The sequence below is a fragment of the Choristoneura fumiferana genome, chromosome 21 (genome assembly GCF_025370935.1).
Source record: "Choristoneura fumiferana chromosome 21, NRCan_CFum_1, whole genome shotgun sequence".
Lineage (NCBI taxonomy): Eukaryota > Metazoa > Arthropoda > Insecta > Lepidoptera > Tortricidae > Choristoneura > Choristoneura fumiferana.
Genome location: NC_133492.1, coordinates 1,835,102 through 1,860,351, shown reverse-complemented (window position 1 = coordinate 1,860,351; position 25,250 = coordinate 1,835,102). Strand labels below are relative to the sequence as shown.

Genomic DNA, 25,250 nt, shown 5'->3' with positions numbered 1-25,250 from the left:
TCAGATAGAGTTAAGTTAAAAGCTACCTGATGGAGTACCTATTTAGAGAAGAATATAAAAACAATTGGAATAGGTATGACAGTTTACCTAGGTGAGCACAAATTTGTTCTCCCTTGACCTCGACCAGGATTTTGAAGTCTTTCCCCTGGTAGATGTCACCTCCTGGAGAAGAGCAGATGGACGCAGATTCTGAAAATGGCATGAGCTAAGTGTAATACGGCCATTCCGTTTCACTTTTTTCCTGCAAAAGGGTCACGATATTTAGACTAAGTGCTCAGATTTCAAACAAGGATGGTGGCCTTTCATCTATGCACTCAATTCTAATTACCGTGTCACTGGTGCGGAAAAAAGCGACACTGTAATTAGTAATTAGACTGGTGCACAGATGAATTAGAATGACCGAAAAACTAGCGATTGAGATGAATAGAAAATATCATCATCATCATCATCAGCTGGAAGACGTCCACTGCTGAACAAAGGCCTCCCCCTTAGAACGGCACAATGAACGACAGCTCGCCACTTGCATCCACCGGTTTCTCGAATCTTCACAGTCTGGTAGGAGGACTGCCAACGCTTTATCTTCCGGTTCGTGGTCGGCACTCGAGGACTTTTCTCCCCAAACGGTTATCTGTTCTTCGAGCAATGTGGCTCATTGCCACTTCAACTTGCATATTTTTCCAGCTAAGTCGGAAAATATCTTAGTGGCATGGCATCTATTATCTGACATGGAACATTCACGTTACTGGGAAAACATATTCCCTTGACAGAGTGGTCATGGTCGTCGGATAAGGTCAAAGATGACAAAGATGAAACGCGTCAAAGTTTGGAAGTGTGGCACGGCTTGACGTCATGTGGAACTTTGTGAGGCTATATCATCATCATTTTTTTGTTTAAGTAATTGAGATCAATTACTTAAACAACTAACTGATGGACTAGTAAGAATTTTTAAAGACACTATAGGTACTTGAAACACACACACACACACACACACACACACACAAACATCACGCCTGTATTCCCAAATGGGATAGGCAGAGCAACACGAAACGTTGCCGCTTCGGAGCCACTTTTAGGTTTTAAGTTTGACAAAAACGGTACAGTAGTGACAGGTTGCTAGCCTGTCGCCTACGGTATAATATCTTAACCTATACCTATCCTCAGTCGCCTCTTACGACATTCACGGAAGAAATGGAGAGGTGTAATTCTAACCCTAGAGGTGTAAACAAAACAACGTCCATTAGTGTCTTCAATATTGGAATTCCCCCAATAAACTATCTAAACATTTACATTTCTGTATTGAAATACATTAGTCTAGTTTGTATTACAATGATAGCTATATTCCGACGAAGCTCCATTCAAATAATATAGCCTATTTTGTCAAGTGTAGCGAATTAGAGGACAGTCATTCTCCCATTCTCACCATCATCATCATGGGTGCTTGGATCCTCGACCAGCAGCGCATCATGCAGCGGGAGTCTTCCAGTTGGGGGGAGATGAAGACGGCCTCCCGTCGCCCTGGTGCTGAGGAGCAGGTGGTTGCTGAAGAGGAACGCTTGGCGGGCCTGCAGAGCCGCTCGGCGGCCTTTGCCTACCACTTGGGATATTGTTCCTGAAAGAATGGAAAGCGAATACCTGAAAAAATGGAATACCTGGTGGCTTTTAATCTTAACGGAAAATGTGCATAGCTTTTATTCCCGATACGATTGGATAACGTCATGTTCGCTCCTTATACTTAGGATCTTTGTAATAACTGAAACAATTTTAAAAAGTTGAAAAAGAAAAACCTTGATGTTTATTATCATTTCGAAACTTAATTTCGAAAATAGCTGAACCAGTTATAAAACGAAACCAGAACTAAATAAAAAACCGGCCAAGAGCGTGTCGGACACTCCCAAAATAGGGTTTCGTAGGCATAAAGAAAAAAAAAGTAATATTTTTCTAAGGATTTCGTATTTTATACGGAATCTTCCAAGTTTAGGTATATTTTATACCTTAGGCTGCTATTTACTTACTACCATCTTGAATTTTTTCAAATTTTTCCACACACCGGTTTAGATTTTAGACGGGGGGGGGGGGGAAGCTCCATTTTAATGAAAATTTGCACTTTAAAGTTGAATATTTCGCAATAACATCACTGAATTGAAAAATCGTCTTAGCAAATCCCTAATGGTTTTAAAAGTCCTATCCAACGATACCCCACACTATAGGGTTGGATGAGAAAAAAATCACCCCCACTTTCTTTTTTTTTTTTTTTTTTTTATTCGATTGGATGTCAAACGAGCAGGTGGGTCTCCTGATGATAAGAGATCACCACCGCCCATAGACACCTGCAACACCAGGGGGATTGCAGATGCGTTGCCAACCTAGAGGCCTAAGATGGGATACCTCAAGTGCCAGTAATTTCACCGGCTGTCTTACTCTCCACGCCGAAACACAACAGTGCAAGCACTGCTGCTTCACGGCAGGATTAACGAGCAAGATGGTGGTAGCAATCCGGGCGGACCTTGCACAAGGTCCTACCACCTGAAATCTATGGTCTATGGGAGGTACCCTAAAAAAAATGTTGTTTTAAACTTTTAATTGTACCATTTGGTCGGCATAGTATACTTATATATCCGTGCAAAATTACAGCTTTCTAGCATTGATAGTCCCTGAGCAAAGCCGCGGACGGACAGACAGACATGGCGAAACTATAAGGGTTCCTTTTTTGCCATTTTGGCTCCGGAACCCTAAAAAGACTTGGGTTCAAATTTGATTGAACCACAACCTACATATACGTAAGTAATTAAATTAAAAAAAAAGTAAGATTCTGTACCTCAAAAGAAAATAACGGAACCCTTATAGGATCACTTTGTTGTATGTCTGTCCGTCCCTCTGTCTGAACGAAGAAAGTGAATATTTACCTTGTCTAATGAAAACTTGGTTGACATCCAGCAGAATATCGCAGCCTTCGATGATCATGCGCTCCACTGCCAGGTTTTTCCGTAAATTTTCCGTCTCGCTCACCTACAATTTTACAGAACTGGTAGAAATGTGTGTACAAGTCAACGCACGTAAAAAGAGCTCTTAGTGGCTAATGGAGGGGATACGTTTAAGCATCTGTCAACTAAAAAGCCAATGGCGTGACGGCCGCGCGCGCGCTCCTACGCCCCCTCACGCGGCCCCACTGCTCCACAGCCAATTTGAAATGGTGTCAAATATAAACACGTGGGTCACCTTATGGTGAACCGATGTATACCCACAACACGAAGTGTTGTAGCGATATATACGGCGGCCTATACATAGCTTGGTAAAGTGGTCACCTCGTCGTGCATCTGTCGTGAGAGTTCCTCGAGCTGCGCGCGCGCATGCTGCAGGCTGCGCCGCTCCACGTGGTCGTGCGGCGTGTGCGCCAGCAGCTCGTGCAGCGTGATGATGTAGCGAGGGATCTACACACAAACATACAAGGTTATCGTTTATCATAACTCTTTTTTTTTAAACCCATAAAATTTTCAGTTACTCTGAAATGGCCATCCTGCAGAACTGTTTAGGCTTAGGTTAGGTTTATTTTATATTATAACAATCAGTAATTTAAAGTTTTTAAGGAAAAAGAGTTATTACAAGTGATCATTATGGCAAACATACAACAACAGCAACATACTATACATTATGACTTTTAATAGTTTTAATATGGATTTCAACATAGACGCCTGAAATATTCCAGATTAATTTTAGAATAATTTATTGAATCAGGCGTTACTTTGCGGAGGTCCATATCAATGAACTCACACAATTACTTTGCTCACCCGTGACCTTATGATAACTACGTTTATCCAAAATATGTGTTCCATGCAGTTCCTACACCTCGGCACTGTAAGAATACACACAAATCACACGAACCCATCGCCACCACCACACTACACTGACGTGTTTCGAACTCAACCAGAGCTCACCTTCAGAGCAACACAACCGTTCACCATACTACCAGATGTTAGACACATTTCTTACATAAACGTAGCTATCGTAAGGACGCGGGTGAGCAAAGTAATTGTTTCAGTTCATTAATTTCTGAAGATTAGCAGCAGACTTATCTTCTACTATGTAAATTCATGTTGAAGAGAAGATTTTTTCTTCTTCATTGCCCACAAACATATACCTAAATCCTAATGCGAATAGCTCAAAGAAACAAAATTCACTTTCCTCGTCTGTTTCCCAATCTAAATCGACGCAGTGACTAGCAGTTGTAAATAACAAAAGATATGGCGTCAATTAAAACACTAAAAACATACCTGATGCATAGGATACGTGAGAAACGTCTCCAGCGAGCGCCCTTGACACGCGGGCTTGCTTTCGAGCCGTGCCAAGAGCTGCGCAAACGGCTGGCTCTGCTTACACTCCGTCAGCACTTGCAGCGAGTAGTGATGGTTCCTGACATACTCCTGGTATATCGTCAGCATGGGCAGCAGCATGTCGAACAGGTCCCCTGTGGACACGCCTACAGTCTGATTGTTTGGTTGACGGTTCATCAGAGCTCGGAGCTACGACGACACCGAATGCCATGCGAGCTATGGGTACTACGGTCCGGTTTTGGTTGCCGGGTTCATGGTACTACGTTTTGGGGTATAGTTTTGGGGTCGCAGTCTTCAGGTATCTTGAGATGGTTTTTGGAAAGTTCTTTCATCGAACGAGTAGGCTTGTGGCTGATGATTTGTTATAAGTCATGGAGCTACTCAAATATAAACACGTGGGTCATCTTATGATGAACCGATGTATACCCGCAACACCAAGCGTTGCGTAATAAATTATAAGCCTAGAAAGCTAAGACAAAATACCTCTTGTGCAGTAATTTCATCGAATGACATACTTTCCACTCCGAAACACTTACGCTAGGTCCTTTATACCCGAAAATTTGGGCAGTGATCTGATCTGATGTGTTGGGTCCCTATTGATCTGTGAATTATCTTTATTGATCCAAGAAAAGGAATCGCGCATTATGGCGGGAGTTTTGTGTAAAATGTCTCATAATGATAATGACACACCGTTTTTGCCAAGGTCTCCCAAGGTCTAAGTATGGAAAATTGTCTTAAATTAAAAGACTGGTCATGTCTTAGAGACAAAGCTATTGTTCCGTACTTTCTTCTATTTTTAATGCCTTTCTTTATTTATTTCGCATCGTTTAGCACATACAAATTATTCATTCTTATTTCTAAACGTTATTCTTAATTTGTAACTGGAATGATGCAATTTGATTTCCGAACGAAGCGCCGCGACAGTGCTGCCCTCCTACGGCGGTTTAATATGGCTGTTATTAGCAAGCAACTTCGAATGGCGGCACGCACGTCCCTAGAAATTAATTCGTTTCTGTTCTTCCTACAATTTCTCCTGAAATCCTGAAAGCTTCATTAGCACCGCAGTGTTTATATCTGACCAGTTCAGCCAGTGACCTATGGAGTGACAGACGGGGGCCCCCAGGAAACCATCAGCTCGTCAAATTTGGTGAGTTCGGATATTGTATTATTCCAGGCTCCTTCATATCATTTATTTCTTTCTTACATAAAGAGTTGATCCATTCGAACCGGATAGGATCGATATATTGTGTGTGCTAATAGTTCAATTACATTACGTACTTAATTTACGAGTACAATATGATAACATTTTCTAGAAAGTACCGACTTGCTACCGTCTTTGAAGTGTGTTTTCTAAGATAAGTTCCGATTTAACTATTGATATTTCACCTAAGACTCTTTTTATAAGTGGTTAGGTAATCAATTAAATCATTATTTCCGAGTGTTACATCGTAATTCTCAATTTCCATTTTTTATTTCAAACACCGTGCGGGTAACTCGCTCGCTGCCCGCCACGACGGCGCCTAGTCTAGCGTATAAGCGCGACGCCTGAGTTTACGTGCTTATTTCGGTATTCTAGCATTTTCGTGCTTAATACTATTTCATTTCAATATTATAATAATAAGTGTGTTCCTTCGAGCATTACATATATTTGCGCACTACGTGGTAAATAATTAATTATTATTGTAATATTACTGCCGCTCCAGTTCCAATTTCAAATTTCATTTTTTTTTTCAGTTTTGTGACGCAAATATTTCGCCACTAAAATTATAATATCTGCATAGTAGTGATAAATAAATACGCATTATTGCGTAATAATATTTTCAACTAACAAATACATTTTTGTTAATTTTTCTTATTAGATTTCATACACTATGGAGATCGAGCAATTATATTTCGAGCGAGACATTCAATTGAATACTTTACAAAAAATGGCAGATTGTTCTGAATCAGATGAAATGCAATTTCGTTGTAGAATAAAAGAATTAAATTCAATTAAAAAAGAATTTCTTAAAATTCAGGTCAAAATTGAAAAATCTTTAGCTAAAAGTAATAGTTTTTCTAAGGAGGAACAGCTGATTTTTCGCAATAAGTTCGATGATTTATACTATCAGGTTCAAGTGGCAGCAGACACTTACAAGATTTTGCAGCGTCGCAGTAGTCAGACCGGCAACAATAGTGATAATAAAGACAGTGTCATGTCGCATTGTTCCCGCGGGGCGAGCTTGCCTCCGCTGCCGTTACCGTCATTTTGTGGGCAGCCCACTGAGTGGGCTGCGTACTACGATTTATTCAAATCACTTGTCCACGACAATGCCGACCTGACGGATGTGCAGAAGTTTAGGTATTTGTTGCTAACGTTAAAAGGCGAACCTTACAACCTGATAAAATCACTTCCCATTACAGACGCTAATTATACTATCGCTGTAACGATTTTGAGCAATAGGTACGAGAATAAACGGATTATTGCTACGAAACATTTAGACCACATTTTAGACCTGGAACCTCTTACTGATAAAAATACCTACGTTGGTTTACGTAATCTTTTAAATGTTTTTCAAGAAAACTTAACAGCACTCAGTGCCTTAAACCTGCCTATTCCGGAATGGAGTTTTATTCTTTTGAATATTTTGTTGCGAAAAATGTCTCCCAACATTCGTCGACGTTTTGAACTATCCTTGTCATCGTCTTCGGAGATGCCCGATTATAGGGAATTACTTGAGTTCCTAAGGCGTGAGCTGACCGCTCACGAGGTGATGTTAGGCACGGCCGGCGGCCCGTCTGGGGGCACGCGGCCGCTCGCCGCCGCGCCGCCGGCGCCGGCGCGCCGCGCGCCGCCGCCACTGCGGCAGCCTTTCTTTCGCGCGCAGTCGGACAATAGAACCTCGCCCGCGCGCAATCGCTCGTTTTCTAATGTTTCTACGAAACAAAACCCACCCCGGTCGGTACAATTTAACGTCGAGTCTTCGACTACTGGTTCGTCGAAATCGAACAAAATATGCATATTTTGCAAATCAGTTTCACACATTTTAAATAAATGTGAAGATTTTCTTAAACAACCAATTACTGACCGTAAGCGTTTTATCAGTGAACACAAAGTGTGTATCAACTGTCTTCACGTCGGGCACGACATTAAAAATTGTATTTCGAGATTTTCGTGTAAAGTTTGTTTGCAACGTCATCATTCCTCGTTACACGAAGACGGGCAAGCGCCGCACTCGTGTTCGCCTCCGGCGCTCCCACACCCACACGCTGCGGCCGCGACCCCCGCGACGCCTAGCATGACGCACTGCAGCACGCGCGCGCACACGCCGTGCAACGTGTTGCTCACCACCGCTGTTGTCGACATCCGCGCTGCGGCGCCCGCGCCGGCGCCCTGCGCCCCTATTGCCGTGCGGGTTCTTGTGGACCAGGGTTCTCAAGCTACGCTTATTGCAGAGTCTTGTGTTCAGCGTTTGAGTTTACGACGTTTTCATGCTGCGTCTGACTTAACAGTTACAGGAATAGGTGACAAGGATCAAAAATCTCGTGGCTACGTCTTGGTCGAGGTGACGCCTCGTGGTAAACACGAGCCCAAGTTGTTAATCGAAGCGCATATTTTGCCTAAAATCACAAGTTACGTGCCCAATGTCAACTTTTCGGTTGAAAACCTTCCGCATTTGCGAAATTTGACCCTCGCTGACCCTGAGCTCCGCTCGTCGCGTCCTGTAGAACTTTTGTTGGGATCTGATTACACAGGTAGTGTCTTGCTTCAGGACAACGTTGTCGGACCTCCTGGGACTCCTGTCGCTATAAACAGCATTTTCGGTTATTTATTGAATGGTCGGCTTCCTGCGAGGGACACGAAGTTTCAGTTACATGTCGGTGTCAATTCATGTCAGAGTCAGAGTGATTTCGCCCTTCAAAGATTCTGGGAATTAGAGTCCTTACCAGAAGTGAAACCGCTGACGCCAGACGAGGCTAGGTGTGAGTCAATTTTCATACAAACTCATTCGAGAGATGAAACTGGCAAATTTACTGTTGCTCTTCCTTTCAAGCCCGACGCCCCTCCTTTAGGCGAGTCGCGTGACATTGCTCTTTCGCGTTTAATCAAGCTGGAACAGAGGCTTGAGCGCAATCCTGACTTGAAGTCAGAGTATGTTAAATGCCTCCAAGAGTACATTGACCTCGGTCACATGGAGCTAGTTGATACCTACCATGGAGCTAGTTGGTCTTTGATACCTACGTCGAAGCCCTACTACATTCCTCACCACTGTGTGGTTAAGTCTTCAAGTACCACAACAAAAGTCCGTGTGGTATTCGATGCCTCGTGTAAAACCACTAGTGGCCGTTCCTTAAACGAGAATCTTCTCATAGGACCGAAACTGCACCAAGATATAGTGCAGGTTCTTCTCAAATTTCGTTTGCACAAAGTGGTGTTCACTGCAGACATCAAGATGATGTACCGTTTCATTTCCCTGCGACCAGAAGACCGTGATTTTCAGCGTATCCTCTGGCGCACCAGTTCTGATGTGCCTGTTCAGGAATTTCGATTATGTACAGTGACATTCGGAGTCGCTTCTTCTCCTTTTCTTGCGTTAAGAACCCTTCGTCAACTCGCTATTGACGAAAGCGCTTCTTTTCCTAAGGCGTCTAAGATTTTACTTTCGGATGTTTTCGTCGATGACGTAATTTCGGGTACGAGTTCTCTTGATGAAGCGTTGCTTCTTCAACAAGAGCTTATTTCTTTATGCCAGAGAGGATCCTTCGACCTCAGAAAATGGACAAGTAACCGTCCAGAGTTAATATCTTCTATGACTAACGCGGAGCCCAGCGAAGCGTTAGCGATTTCCAATTTGGATGGTGATACTTCAGTCAAAGTGTTGGGTCTTAAATGGTTTCCTAAATCAGATACCTTTAGTTATGAGGTCACACCAAGTCCTGAAGCCTGTTCAAAAAGAATCATATTGGCGGAAATTTCTAAAATTTTTGACCCGCTGGGCTTTCTTTCTCCAATAACGCTATTTGCGAAACATTTAATCCAATTACTTTGGATCTCGGGAATATCGTGGGACGAAACCCCGCCAAAATCAATTTCTGACGCTTGGTTTACTTTCATTTCTGAGTTACCCCTGCTTAAATCCATTTCCATTCCGCGTCATGCATTTCCTGAAAGCAGGTGCGTACAAGTCCACGGTTTTTCGGACGCTTCGGAAAAGGGATTCTCTGGGACAGTGTACGTACGCGTCATAGACACTCACGGCAATGTTCATGTCCATCTCGTTCTAGCAAAAACCAAGGTAGCACCGTTGAAACGCATTTCAGTACCTCGCTTGGAGCTTTGTGGGGCTGTACTTCTCTCAAAACTCATTGAGACCGTACTCAGCACCTTTTCGGGTGTGATTTCGAAAAACGATGTTTATGCGTGGAGTGATTCTTCGATCACTTTGGCCTGGTTACGATCTGCGTCGTATCAGTGGCGTACGTTTGTGTCAAATCGGATCACGGAAGTAACGAGTCGCGTCCCGGCTTCTCGTTGGCACCATGTACGCTCAGCAGATAATCCTGCAGACCCCGCATCACGCGGCGTTTTACCGTCTGCACTTGACCAGGAACTTTGGTTTCACGGTCCCACTTGGCTTAAACGTTCTGAAGCTGAGTGGCCCGTATCTGACCTTGATTTCGTTACGGACGAAGAAAAGCGAAGTAACGTTCTAGTGACAGCAGTGGACAGCACTGACAAGGCTAATACGGATTTCATTTCTAGATTTTCATCACTTTCTAAACTTCTACGTGTGGTTTCCTATGTTGTTCGCTTCATAAAAAAATGTCGCAAACTTAAAATTGATTCTAAACATATTACAGTTCAAGAAACTAAATACGCACTTTCGCGTCTAATCTCCCTTGTTCAAAGTGAGCAGTTTTCTGACGATCTTTCGAAAATAAAATGTAATAAAAATTGTTCAGACCGTTTACAAAAACTGAAACCCTTCGTCGATAGTTTGGGCCTTCTGAGGGTCGGCGGCCGGATTGATCGAGCTCATATATCATACAGCGCGAAACATCAAATTTTACTTCCGAAGGGACATCATTTAACGAGTTTAATAATTGACCACTATCATAGGGTTAATTTACACGTAGGACCGCAGACCTTGCAATTCATTCTTTCTCACGAATATTGGATATTGTCGGCACGCGACGCGGTACGCATGCGCACCCGCCGCTGCGTACAGTGTTTCCGAGCGCGGCCTCGTCCCGCTCCACAACCACAGATGGCGGCTCTTCCCGCAGCGCGGGTAAGATCGTTGCGTCCTTTCTTACACGTCGGCGTAGATTTCGCTGGTTATTTTCACTTGAAGTCGAGTAACTTTCGTAACGCAAAACTGTTTAAGGCCTATGTCGCTGTCATGGTCTGCATGTCGACCAAGGCGTGTCACTTGGAGTTAGTTCCAGATTTGTCCACCGAATCTTTTCTAAACACATTAAGACGTTTCGTGTCCCGACGGGGACTTTGCTCAGACATATATTCAGACTGCGGTCGTAACTTTGTTGGGTGTGATAGATATTTAAGAGAACTGTTTGATTTTCTAAAGACAGACTCGACTCAGCTCGAACTTAATGAAAAATTAAGGGACACCGGAATAACCTGGCATTTCAATGTGCCTTACGGAAGCCATCTTGGTGGAATTTGGGAGGCTTGCGTGAAAAGTTTTAAGACACATCTTCATCGTGTGATAGGATCACAAACTCTTACCTATGACGAGTTCAATACCCTTCTGTGTCAGATTGAGTCAGTACTTAACTCTCGACCACTTTGCGTTTTAAGCAATGATCCAAGTGATCCGTTACCACTTACTCCCGCGCATTTTCTCGTTGGGGAACCACTGACCGCGTTGCCCGAGTATGACTTCGGTGATGAGCGACCCAGCCGTCTTCAACGCTGGCAGATCATTCAGCAGGCTGTTCGTCATTTCTGGAAGCGATGGAGTGCCGAATATCTTTCTCAATTACAACAGCGTGGCCGATGGTTCCGCAATGAAGGCGCGTCCCCGGTATCGGAGGGCTCTGTGGTGGTGGTGCGCGACGACGGCCTGCCACCCCTGCAGTGGCGCCTCGCCCGTGTGCACGAGCTGCATCCGGGTGCTGATGGTGTTACCCGTGTAGTTACGCTACGTATGGGTAATTCTTATACGAAAAGACCTATCGTTAAGATTTATCCATTGCCTGTAGACTAAGAGTCTTAGGTGCCTTTTACTTATAGGTAATACTTATAGGTAATACTTAGGTTTAGTATTAGTTAAAATAATTAACTTATTTTAAGGCCGGCGGCATGTTCCGTACTTTCTTCTATTTTTAATGCCTTTCTTTATTTATTTCGCATCGTTTAGCACATACAAATTATTCATTCTTATTTCTAAACGTTATTCTTAATTTGTAACTGGAATGATGCAATTTGATTTCCGAACGAAGCGCCGCGACAGTGCTGCCCTCCTACGGCGGTTTAATATGGCTGTTATTAGCAAGCAACTTCGAATGGCGGCACGCACGTCCCTAGAAATTAATTCGTTTCTGTTCTTCCTACAATTTCTCCTGAAATCCTGAAAGCTTCATTAGCACCGCAGTGTTTATATCTGACCAGTTCAGCCAGTGACCTATGGAGTGACAGACGGGGGCCCCCAGGAAACCATCAGCTCGTCAAATTTGGTGAGTTCGGATATTGTATTATTCCAGGCTCCTTCATATCATTTATTTCTTTCTTACAGCTATAATGGATCAATTTGTACATAGGGCCGTCAGGCGTCATGTAGAAGTAACGCACATATTATCTTTTATCAAATTGTATAGATATGGGGACAATTTTCTGATACTTGCCTATAGCCACTCATAAGATAAAAGTACTCATTTACTACACAACCTTACTAAAGATCTTCGTGGAGGGGCACATTCTGCTTCAATCTGGAATAGGATCGCATTAGTAATACCAACAACATTCTTTATTAGGTCCATGACTCTAGGGCTGATGGTAGTGATGCCATGCTGCTCTATTCTAGCCTATATCATCTATAATTCTATAAACTACCTACTTTATATCCTACCTTTCCATCTAAGTATAAATAAATAACCTATCTACAAAACTCGCTATAAAAAGCATGGCCTACGCACATTACAGTTTCGTTTCAAATTAAAATAACACATGGATCCTGGTTTTCTATTGAATGTGCTACATCAGGCAGGAAATTACTTTAATTCATTACATGCACATAGTACTCTCATTGTACCATCAAGACGACTAATGACAATTGATTTCCGTGTCTTTTAGTCAGCCCCTTTCGTGTTGGTATAGCAAGAGAGGGACGCACAGAGCGTGAATACGAAATTCTGCTGGACGTACATAATTTACTTGTTACAAGCACATTGCATAGAAATGATGTTAGGAACCTTCTTTAACCAAAATACCTTACTTTCGATATATAAAAGAACAAGACCTTTATAAGGACTTTTAGCAGCAAAATCTAAATACCTCATGGCAATACTTGCTAGGCAAAACAATTTAATAGTCGCTAATAAAATTTTCGTCTAAATACTTGCTAGCAAAGCTACTGTTCCACCAAACCACCGTGTTATCCCTGTCTTGTGTACGAGGTCGAAAAGGGACACCATGCTTGATATTTAAGGAACAGCAGCTTGAGTACGATTCACTGACAAAGTTAAATAAAAAGATAATGAATGTCACCGAAATGGGAACAAACTTTATTAGAGGGGATTTTTTCTAGATACAAAATTAGTGTTCCTTGCTCACATAGTGGTAGAAAATGTAATGAAAACGCAACTATTTCAATAGTAGGTGGTAGGACTGTTAAATTTAGGATGTTCACATCACGCCGTGAATCGTACTTAAGTAATATCTGACCCACTAAGTGACTAAGTGGTATTTAATAGCTCAAATTATGGTGGTCTTTCAACTCAACTGTGTTAGTAACGTTTTAAAAATCGGAATACTACACCTAGTAGATAATCACATGTATGTATGTATGTACTTCTCATAATTTGTAGCATCTTATGCCTCGAATTTGATAACACGTCACTGTCATTTAGTGTGTCAAGACCATGCATCTACTACACAGCTATCACGACTTATCACGTCTTCTACCACGGCTTCATCACCATCCCTGTCTATCTTTACAAGAAGAACAAGGACGTAATGTGAAACCGCTAAAAGCTTATAAGTCGTAATAACCATGCCACCTGAATCCACGGCATCTCACCTAATACGAGAGTAGGCCAGGACTCCATGCGGGAAGTCAGGCCCTTGAAGAAGATCTGATGTAAGAACAGTACCGTCTCGCTGTTCAGAAATATCGAGTTCACGTCCTCGTGGGTGCAAGGGGGCTTTTTGGAGCTGGCAGCCATTTTGAAAGGTCGTAGGAAGCAGGTTACCTAAAAAAAGATTTGGTATGAAGAAACGGTGCATTTTTATACACCGTAATTTTTCCCCTAAGTCCACATTACAGTCGCATTACAATAATCTTCTTTGGTATTTTGGAACTAGTATAACAGTGTAAAGTTGCAGCTACTTACCAAAATCTCCATTTGTTCAAGATATTCTTCCTCAGCTTCGACCATTTTGAAGACCAGGCTGCAAGCAAGAGGAACGTTAAGATCAGGTCCTGTAAACACATAGTATTTAAGAACCATTATAATCGTACCTGTTCCTCTTGCGCATGCTTTCTGCGTGGGGGCTCTTGATATACTGGTCCACAATCTGCTTCCACCGTCTGCGGCATAACCAGCCTCGGAAGAAGCTCTGAACAAAAGGGTTAAACTTTAATTATTAAGAAGTTGCAATTGATCCACTAAATGCTCCACTTACATCCATCGTACAGTCACCAGCACCAATATCTGACACAATAAGTGTGCATAAATATTTGACACAACTCTATTTCTAGGGCCAGAAGGACGTGTCAGATAATTTTTCACGCACCGTTGTGGCAGATCTTAATGCTGGTGACTGTACATGTACATCGTATATTACATTACACATTAATGGAAAATTGACAGCTCGAAATTACAGGTACGTCCAAGCAGAAAAATGACAATTTTAAATATAACAACAAGGAAAACTTTCCGTCGTGAATGCCGTCAAAAATGGTATCTTGTCTACGTAGAATCGGAAAAAATACGATTTGTATAGAACTTTGGTTCTAAATATATTTCAGCATATTAATTTTGGACTCTATTAATTTCGGTCCGAATTCAAAATAGTAAATTCATGTCGACGATTTTCATTTCTACTGAATGACAGAAAACCATATTTGATGCCAAATCCAATATATTTGATAAAACCGGCCAAGAGCGTGTCGGACACGCCAAAATAGGGTTCCGTAGCCATTACGAAAAAAACAAGTTAATATTTTTCTAAGTATTTCGTATTTTATACGGAATCTTCCAAGTTTAGGTATATTTTATACCTTAGGCTGCTATTTACTCTAAACTCCCTTAAAGGGATAACTTCGCCTTTGTACATATATTTAATTGATTGTCATCTGTGTTTGTTTACTTATTTTGTACAATAAAGAGTTTACATACATACATACTACTAATAATTCTCAAGCAAATTTAGCCGTTATAGTTTTCCTTGTAAGTTTGATATACTTACTACAATTGTGAATTTTTTTCAAATTTTTCCACCCACTGGTTTAGATTTTAGAGGGGGGGAAGCCCTATTTTAATGAAAATTTGCACTTTAAAGTTAAATATTTCGCAAACACATCACTGAATCGAAAAATCGTCTTAGCAAACCCCTAATGGTTTTAAAAGACCTATCCAACGATAACCCACATTATAGGGTTGAATCAGAAAAAAAAATCACCCCCACTTTACGTCTATGGGAGATACCATAAAACAAAATGTTGAATATTTTATTGTACTATTTTGTCGGCATAGTTTATATATATATATTTATATATATGCAACATTACAGCTTTCTAGCATTGATAGTCCCTAAGCAAAGCCGCGGAAGGACAGAGACAGACATGGCAAAACTATAAGGGTTCCGTTTTTGCCATGTTGGCTCCGGAACCCTAAAAAAAAGTGGTGGCCTTCACATCCGTCGGTGGTTAGTATTTTAATAAATAGCGTACTTACTTGAACCTTCTTGATCTTGCGCAGCTCTGCAGGGTCGATGTCCGGCGAGTGGCTCGGCGACGAGCTGCCAGTCGACTCTGCCCTCGCCGTCGGCTCGTGCTCCTTCTTAAACGTGCATAACTGCAAGCACACCTATTCACTATTGAAGTAACATTCTATTGCCTTTTTTATTATTTTTTATTTTTTTAATTACTTAGGCTTTTACTGATTTAGTGTTTTGTTCTTGATCATAATGAATTTGTTTAAAAATCCAAATACCAATGATGAAAGTATTAATCAAAGAGTGCAGCGTAAAAGTGGTCTTAACGCAAGTCTTTAAAAAAGTAAAAAAAAAACCGGCCAAGCGCAAGTCGCACTCGCGCACGAAGGGTTCCGTACCATTATCTACGAGTATATACAACATTAGACATTAACAAAAAACGGCAAAAAATCACGTTTGCTGTATAGAAGCCCCCCTTAAATATTTATTTTATTTTAATTTGTATAATGAAGAGTATAAATAAATAAATAAACAAACAAGCACGTTACTGACCTCGGTCCTGAGCTTCTTGACTTCGCTGCTGAGCTCATCGCACTGCTGCGCGTACTGCCAGCGCGAGGTACGCTCGCTCTCCACCACTTGGAGCAAGTGGAGCTGCTTCTGCTCCAACTCCTCCTTTTGGAGGAGCAGCTTGTTAAAGCTGGCGACAATTTTTGGCAGTTAGCAATGGGAAAACCGGTTGAAGTTCAAATTTAATGGAGGGGCACTGCAAGTTTTTTAAGATTTCGTAGTAAAAAAAAAACAAAACAAACAATAAGTAGTAGTAATTTATGTGACATTTAATGAGAAGCATTAAAATACTACTGTGGGGTTATAAAATGAGCCGACACGACTCGTAATTAGCCGGTTTTTACTTTATTTTTACCCTTAAAATTGTCACAGACTACGTTTTCTCCCTAATAAACCTTTCACACGCACTCGCATGATAAATGATTTCACTACAAAATGAAAACCCCCCCCTTCCATCCTAGGAGTGACTAGCAGGTAGGTACACTTTTAAGCAAAAGCTTAAAGGCTATTTGTTTTCATTATCATTTCATAAATTCTAATATAGATAATGCCACGAGAGTTGAAGTGAATGTTTACACACACAGCAATAATATATAGGTGTTGCAGATGTTTATGGGTGGTGGTGAGATCTCTTACCATCAGGAGACCCACTTGCTCGTTTTCCATCCAGACGAATAAAAAAAAACCGCCAAGAGCGTGTCGGACACGCCCAAAATAGGGTTGCGTAGCCATTACGAAATAAATAAGTAATAGTTTTCTAAGGATTTCGTATTTTATACGGAATCTTCCAAGTTTAGGTATATTTTATACCTTAGGCTGCTATTTACTCTTAAACTAAACTACTAATAATTCTCAAGCAAACTTAGCCGTTATAGTATTCCTTGAATGTTTGATATACTTACTACCATCCTGAATTTTTTCAAAATTTTCCACCCACTGGTTTAGATTTTAGACGGGGGGGACGCTCGATTTTAATGAAAATTTGCACTTTAAAATTGAATATTTCGCAAACACATCACTGAATCGAAAAATCGGCTTAGCAAACCTCTAATGGTTTTACCTATCCATGGTAGTAACCATTGTAAATTTTTTCAAAATTTTCCGCTCACCGGTATAGATTTTAGACGGGAGGGACGCTCGATTTTAATGAAAATTTGCACTTTAAAGTTGAATATTTTGCTAAGAAATCACTGAATCGAAAAATCGTTTTAGCAACCCTCTAATGACCTCTACAACGATAGCCCACACTACAAGGTAGGATGAGAAAAACAAAATCACCCCCACTTTACGTCTATGGGAGGTACACTAAAAAAAAATCTTTTGAAATTTTTTAATATACCATTTTGTTGGCATAGTTAACATACATAATATTCGTGCAAAATTACAGCTTTTTAGCATTGATAGTCCCTGAGCAAAGCCGCGGACGGACGGACAGACAGACAGACAGATACACAGACATGGCGAAACTATAAGGGTTCCGTTTTGCCATTTTGGCTCCGGAACCCTAAAAAAAAATTATTTTCATGGTTTTTTTGTAGTCGGATAAATTTTTTGTTATAAAATTTCTTTCACCTTATATTATTCGTATCACTGTTTATCTTGGCATTGTGGTAAGCCATCACTTGTTTACTTTAGGCAAACATCGTTCCCGGCTGGATACGTTTGAATGCTTCTAAAGCATCTTTGCGTAAGTAGATGGAAATAGACACAATGGAAACAGCACTTTCTTATTCAGATCAAAGGTCTATGTGGGTGTTACAATACAGGTAAATTTTTACATACTGCTATTGAATGTGAATTAGAATAAGGATGTAAAGATTTACCTGTACTCTGCCGTGGTGGCCTAGTGGTTTGACCTGTAGCCTCTCAAGCAGAGGATCGTGGGTTCAAACCCTGGGTCGCACCTCTGAGTTTCTCGAAATTCATGTGCGACATTACGTTTGAATTTTACCACGGGCTTTACGGTGAAGGAAAATATCGTGAGGACACCTGCATAAACCTGCGAAGCAATTCTATGGTTTATGAGAAAAATAAAAATAAAAATATTCAAACCTAGTTTGAGCCCTCTACTGTCATTCAAAGATTGAAAGAAAAAGTGTTATTTTAAATTCCGTAAAATATTGAGTTTTTACCTAAACTTATGTTGTCATCTTGTTCAAAATATACCTTAGTTTAAGTAAAACGCCTTTGTAACGCACTAAATGTACCAAAATTATAAATTAAATAAACTGCCAAAACTACCACCAATACTACCAATTTTCATTTAAGTATCTTCTTTCTTTTTTTTTTTATTCGACTGGATGGCAAACGAGCAAGTGGGTCTCCTGATGGGAAGAGATCACCACCGCCCATAAAAATCTGCAACACCAGGGGTATTGCAGATGCGTTGCCAACCAAGAGGCCTGAGATGGGATACCTCAAGTGCCAGTAATTTCACCGGCTGCCTTACTCTCCACGTCGAAACACAACAGTGCAAGCACTGCTGCTTCACGGCAGGATTAGCGAGCAAGATGGTGGTAGCAATCCGGGCGGACCTTGCACAAGGTCCTACCACCTGCAAAATGCTGCTGTATCTCTTAGTAGTGTGTTTATGTGACTTGTAACACGAAACTGTAAGTATTGATACAATTTTTGATTGAAGCTGATGTCCCGTTACTTTTCAGCATAGAAAATATTTATTTATTTTCATGTGAAATTACGAAGTTTTCATACAAGAATCAAAATCTTCGAGGTAAGGTAGAAGGCTAAAACATATATCGAAAAAATATAAAAAAATATTTATGTAAGAAACTAGTCCATACACAAGTTTTTAGAGATATTCGAGACGGATTAAACAACCTTTTTTTTCTCCATACATAGACGCACACACACACACTATTATTGTTAATATTGTAGTTCACAAATTTAAAAGGAGCTTGCATTAAAATTATGAAATTATGTTAAGCAAGAACTTTCTACATTTACCAACACCTCATAAAACATTACATATTTAGATTGACGGACCAAACTGGACCCCGGTGCGCCATAACTCATGTGGCCATGCGTCATGCTTTGAACGGGACCGTCCCGATCTCAGCCCGTAAAACAAATATAGGACACAAAGATGTTCTTTTTTCGGAAAATTTTAAATGTGATACGTAATTGAATGCGAGAGTGAGAGAGAGAGAGAGAGAGAGAGAGAGAGAGAGAGAGAGAGAGAGAGGGAAAGAGAGAGAGAGAGATTCGATAGACAGGGTAATAAATTTAAGAAGTTCTTTCAAATTAAGAACATCAAATAGTATAAATTGGGTCACTCAGCATAGTGTTGCGGCAATACACCATGTTAGGTTATGGTATCTATCTACCTATATATCTATCTGTTTCATTTGTCGTGTATGTGTATTGTATATTACTTTTATGTATTCTTGACAGTGCTCTAATCTACTGTGAATTGCACCACCTGCTAAAATGTATTCCTTACTTCTGTCCATTGTAATGGTTGCCTGGAAAAGATCGCTCTGAAGCGATAAGGCTGCCTATTGCTTACCTTAGAAAATCTCTGTGTATATACCTGTGTTTTCTGTACTGCTTACTGTGTTCGTGTGCAATAAAGAGTTATTGTATTGCTTTGTTAGAAATTGCTCGTCAAACGTGTATTTTCTTTGACAACTTGTGGACAGAAGATAAAACTCAATTAGATGTATCCGTACTGTAACTATGTACTAATTTTTGGCAGTCTTTAGACAATGTTCCAAAAAAAAAACGAAGACTGACACATTTCTGATGTCGTCACCTTGCGGTACCGCAAACAGTTGGCGTATCAAAAAAATTAGAGACAAAATTACTTAATTTAATAATTATAAGGTAAGTAACACAGAATATTTGTAAAGATAATAGTTTTATTTGTATCCAAAATTTCTTTATTGTCCGATATCGAAAATACAAACTGAGAAATGGATGCACAGAAAAACCAGAAAAAGAGACCAGCGCTGGGAATCGAACCCAGCTGCGTGCTATAACCCGCGTGCATGGGGTTATAGCACGCAGCACGGATTGCTGAGGACCTGGGTTCGATTCCCAGCGCTGGGCTCTTTTTCTGGTTTTTCTGTGCATCCATGTCTCAGTTTGTATTTTCGATATGGTTTCACGGGATACCCGTAAAAGTAACAAATTTGGAGTTGAAATAAAAAATACAAAAAGGCCCCAAAAAAACCAATCATAATTCTTTAGTGTCCCGTTTTTTGGCAGCCAAAAATGGTCACCTCAGCCATAACGCCTCACTACGTCTCACATGACACGCGTCGCTAGGCTCCGGGTTCACATTTCATCGCATATTGCATTTATTAAGGTTATAGGATAGCTCGGGCTTCCCCTAAGTGCGATGCGAAGTCCCTATTAAATCCATGATCGAATTCCATTTGACCTCATCGAAAATACAAACTGAGACATGGATGCACAGAAAATCAGAAAAAGAGACCAGCACTAGCTCTTGTCTGGGTGAGCGGTTAGTTCCGTAAGAATGTGACGTCTGTCGACGAAACATAAATGTCGCTAGTGCTGCTGCTTAAGTAGCATAGTAGAAATAAGCAACCTGAGATATGTATGCATAGGAAAAATTCTTGTCTAGATTCCTCTCTTCTTCGTCGTTTCACTCTTGACAGAGTGGTCGTGGTCATCATTTTCTAGGTGCTGGTAGCAAGCTTAACAATACGCATCCATTCCTCCCTGACAGCCTTCCTTATGCTTGCGTGTAGTGGTCCTTCTATTGCTGCTTTGACCTGGTCTGTCCATCTCATAGGCGATCTACCTCGTGGCCTAGTGCCTTCGACTTTCCCCTGGATCACAAGTCGCTCCATAGCTGCGTCTCCTTTACGACATATGTGTCCGAAAAAAGTAAGGATGCGAGACTGCACTATGGACGATAGACGCTGTTTAATGCCGAGTTCTTGGAGTATGGACTCATTGGTACGGAATTCAGTCCATGAAACTCCCAGCATTCTCCTCCAGCACCACATTTCTAGAGCGTCTATCTTCCTTCGCTCCACCTCACGCAGCGTCCACGTTTCTGCGGCGTAGAGAAATATGGGGAACACAAGCGCTCGAACAAGTCGGATTTTTGTTGACCTATAAATGTAGCGGCTCCTCCATATTTTCCTCAACCTGTCCATTGCAGACCTAGCAATCACCATGCGTCTCTTCACCTCGTCGACGCATCCACCGCTATTCGTGATTAAGGCTCCCAGATAAATTTACGATTGAACCACATCACAATTCACAATTTGTACTATTTCTGGTGAATTGTTGTTCAAGTTGTTAGATTCCTCTGGTGTAGGGGTTAGCACGCAGCACGGATTGCTGATGACCTGGGTTCGATTCCCAGTGCTGGTCTCCTTTTCTGGTTTTTCTGTACATCCATGTCTCAGTTTGTATTCCGATATGGTTTCACGGGATACCCGTAAAAGTAAAAAATACGAAGTTGAAATAAAAAATTAAAAAAAAACTCCAAAAAAACCACTTTATGTAAGGAGACGCATGCTTTTTAACTTCACCTTGTATCAAATGTGATGTGGGGAAGAAGCATTCTGTTATTTATTTTTAGGGTTCGTAGCCAAAATGGCAAAAACGGAGCCCTTATAGTTTCGTCATGTCTGTCTGTCTGTCTCTACGTCCGCGGCTTTGCTCAGAGACGTCAGTGCTAGAAAGCTCTAATTTTGCACAGATATATCTAGTTTTTTATTTCTTGTATCATTGGGGGTTTGTGTAGACGATTTTTCGATAACTGTATCGAAAACACACAACTGGCTCTGTTTGCGAAATGAAATAAGTTTTTTAAAGTACAAAATTCACGCTCGTGGCTGGTTTTGTTTATTATTTCATAATATATTCCTAGTACCAATAGCAATCCGTGTTGTGTCCGATTTTAGAATAAGTAGTACAGAACAGACCCAACTCTTCCCGTAGAAAAATGATAAACTAAATACCAGGTGGGCCCTGTAACAGAAGCAAAAAATTAAATCACATGTTCTGCTACTCAAACGGAACAACTTTAGTTCTGCAACTTTAAAAAAAAAAATCAATTTTATCATCATATTTATTCCAAACATATTAAATGGTATTTTCAGTGTACGGCGTCCAATAGCCTAAATTACATCGCCTGTCACGTAACAAAATGCCGGATTTCGCAATACATTGCTTGTCCATTTAAACTTTAAACTATAATAAAAATCATAATACAAGTTATTTTCAAAAGTTATATTTTAAATTAGCTCAAGATTGAGAGTGGAAGCTGTGGTTTCATTTTTTGCTCCTGTTACAGGGCCCACCTTGTAGAATATTATTTCACCCAAGACTTTACCCATTAAATGTTACCTACATCAAAATCAAATGACTATTAGATTGCTTTTACACCAGAAATGTGCGAGGGATGCGTTGCGAGGAATGTGTTTATTATGAACCAATAGAAACGCTTCATTTAGCTATCCTCGCTCAACGTAGCTCTAGTTGAGCAGCTCAGCGGAGCGTTTCTCTCCAGTTAATTACAAGCACATTTCTCGCAGCGTAACCTCGCACATCTCTGGCGGAAACGCAGAAATAGGTGAATATTTCGTCCATTATTGTTTTTAAACTTTATGTTTTAAATAATTTATGGAATCAGGCGTTACTTTGCGGAGGTCCATATCAATGAACTAAAAGAATTTCTTTCCTCACCTGCGACTTTACGATAGCTAAGCTTATGCAAGATTTGCGTGTTCATGCAGTTCTTCCACCTCCACACTGTAAGAACGTACCCCGGACGTAGTGCGAAAAGGCCCTTATTTGTTATTTGTTAAGTATTAAATAAAGATATTTTTGACTCGAACTAAGTCATCTCTTGAAATTAACAGAACTCAAGATAAACCCAAAGAAAAATGGAAGCATAAAAGAAAACGAATGCTTTTTGACTCGAACTGACGGAACTCAAGATAAACCCGGCGTGTGCTGGTGTGTGTAATTAATAAGTAGGTACTAAAGAAAAATGGAAGCATAAAAGAAAATGGCGTGTCACATTCGCGCTCTTATTATGCGTACTGAGGAATGCCCGGCGTGCCAAGCGTTTGCTTGCGTATAGGTACCTACGTGTGTTACCGGCATCCAGGCTTTTTTAAGGGAGGTTAAAGTAACGTATATTTGTGTAACTTAACCATGACATTAATTTAATTAATAAATTAAAATTCAGTCTTTGTCAACTTTCTAACAAAATTATAATTGCCAGCAATGTATATGTCGGCGGCCGATCGTAAAATCCGTCAGATCACGAAATTCCTAGGCAGATCATGAAACGCCGCCATTTCATGATATGCCTAAATGTTGGCCAGGCATATCACGATGTTCCTGAGAAATAATACGGCAGATCGATTAGAGCAACGCATTCGTCGATATTTAAATAGAAATGAATCGTAAAATCGCAAAACTCGGGAACTGCTGGATCGATTTCGCTAATTCTTTTTTTGTTGTTTTCATTACTGTCAGGAGAAGGTTTTTATCGAAGAAAATACAGATAAAATACAACGGGGGCGAAGCCGCGGGCAACAGATAATGCAAAATAAATATTTCTATTTCAAACAATGAGATACTGTTCCAAATGTTCAATATTAAAATTGTGCCTTTAATTAAAATATTTCTACCTTCCCACATCCACTAAGGTAGGTATAAGTGGGCAGTAGGTATTTTAATTTGAGTGCTAAGAGTACGTCGGCATTCCTTCCTGGCAACGACTCTTAACTATCCTGCTCAGAAATATTCCAAATGAAAATAAGCATCATCACTAGATTTTAAGGTCTCTAGTTATCAGCTTCTGTTACAAGTGCAATGTGAAAAGGATTAGCTAGCCTTGGCCGCTGCATCTGCGACGCATGCGCTGTGGGCCCAAGGTGAGCCTCTGTATACATCGCCCAGCTGAACACTAAAATGAAGGTTAGGCATTAAGAACTTATTTACGATTATGACTAATGTCTGAAGTACGCAAATTACGAAGTATGTAAATAATGTTGTATTTATTTTCGCTCTTTTGAGTATTTCTGTTTTAAATGAACTAAAAGAATTTCCTTGCTCACCCGCGATCTTACGATAGCTAAAGCTTATGTAAAATATGCATGTTCATGCAGTTCCTCCACCTCCACACTGTAAGAATACACACAAATCACACAAACCCATCTATCACCACCACCACACTACACTGACGCGTTTCGAACTCCCCCTGTACAAAACAAACCTTACTGTAATAATTTTAATACAATATGACTTTTTGTCATGGTACAAATAACACAAAATCAGCATTTTCGAATTCCTCCATCGTTAAATTAAATAGAGAATACCCCGCCTTTAACACACTACTTTTGTTTGGAGGTATATAGAGCTGTTATACTGTGTCTACTTTACTTGGGTATGTCAAATAATTTTTTTTAGTCTGCTTCGTTTAATACTTTCTGAAATCCTTGTTGCTTCTATAACTCGCTCTTAAACCTCATTCAAATATTTACAACCAACAAGTTTCTTGAAACTTTCAGGTGCTTTAAAAAAATACCTTAATACATCTTATAGTTATAAACGATTTCCCGTTATTGGCTATTTACAGAAATACCCTATTTAAGTTGACTCCCCATAGAAATCAATTTTCGAAAAATAAACTAAATAAGTAAGTGGTGGTTTTAACGGCTCTATATAAATCAATGAAAACACAACGTTTTTCTAGAACTCACGGATTGTACTTTAGTTTTTCACCTATAGTCTTGAATCGTGTTCATTGAGTTGTGGTGCACATAGTAAATTTAAGAAGCAGAAGCAAGGACATTGAATTTCAATCATTGCCTATAATCCGGGCCTCAATCGATGGCAGGACTGCCATGGAGACGCGGGATTAAGGTCGCAACCCTGACCCAGTGCAGAGCGAGACGGAAACATAAGCCAACGCGGAACCCTTTCGTACTAAACGTGTGCTTAATGTACCTACTCAGTTTTGTGTCATCATCATCTCTGTCTATATACGTCCCACTTCTGGTCACAGGCCTCTTAGAATGTGAGGTCTTGAGGCGAAACAAGTTCGGATTGGCAACTTCACACACACCATTGAAGAACTTCGCAGATATGTGCAGGTTTACAAGGTCCGCCCTTATTGCTTCCACCATCTTGCTCGCTAATCCTGCCGTGAAGCAGCAGTGCTTGCACTATTGTGTTTCGGCGTGGAGAGTAAGACAGCCGGTGAAATTACTGGCACTTGTCCCATCTTAGGCCCT

The 25,250-nt window shown here is 40.7% G+C and overlaps 1 protein-coding gene across 2 annotated transcripts in view; it reads right to left on the bottom strand.

Annotated features, from left to right (window-relative positions):
- Nucleotides 1-25,250, bottom strand: part of LOC141439903 (ras-specific guanine nucleotide-releasing factor 1-like) — an 88,688-nt gene that overhangs the window by 24,179 nt on the left and 39,259 nt on the right. Inside the window, exons 6-15 of one of the 2 annotated variants that reach the window (XM_074104354.1) lie at nt 15,982-16,129; nt 15,450-15,569; nt 14,012-14,109; nt 13,884-13,941; nt 13,571-13,742; nt 4,269-4,462; nt 3,303-3,428; nt 2,904-3,006; nt 1,421-1,609; nt 88-189 (exon numbers count right to left, since the gene is read on the bottom strand). In XM_074104354.1, coding sequence (XP_073960455.1) covers nt 88-189; nt 1,421-1,609; nt 2,904-3,006; nt 3,303-3,428; nt 4,269-4,462; nt 13,571-13,742; nt 13,884-13,941; nt 14,012-14,109; nt 15,450-15,569; nt 15,982-16,129 — 1,310 coding nt within the window. Of the gene's footprint in view, nt 1-87; nt 190-1,420; nt 1,610-2,903; nt 3,007-3,302; nt 3,429-4,268; nt 4,475-13,570; nt 13,743-13,883; nt 13,942-14,011; nt 14,110-15,449; nt 15,570-15,981; nt 16,130-25,250 lie in introns of both variants that reach the window. The other variant, XM_074104355.1, reaches the window with a different exon arrangement.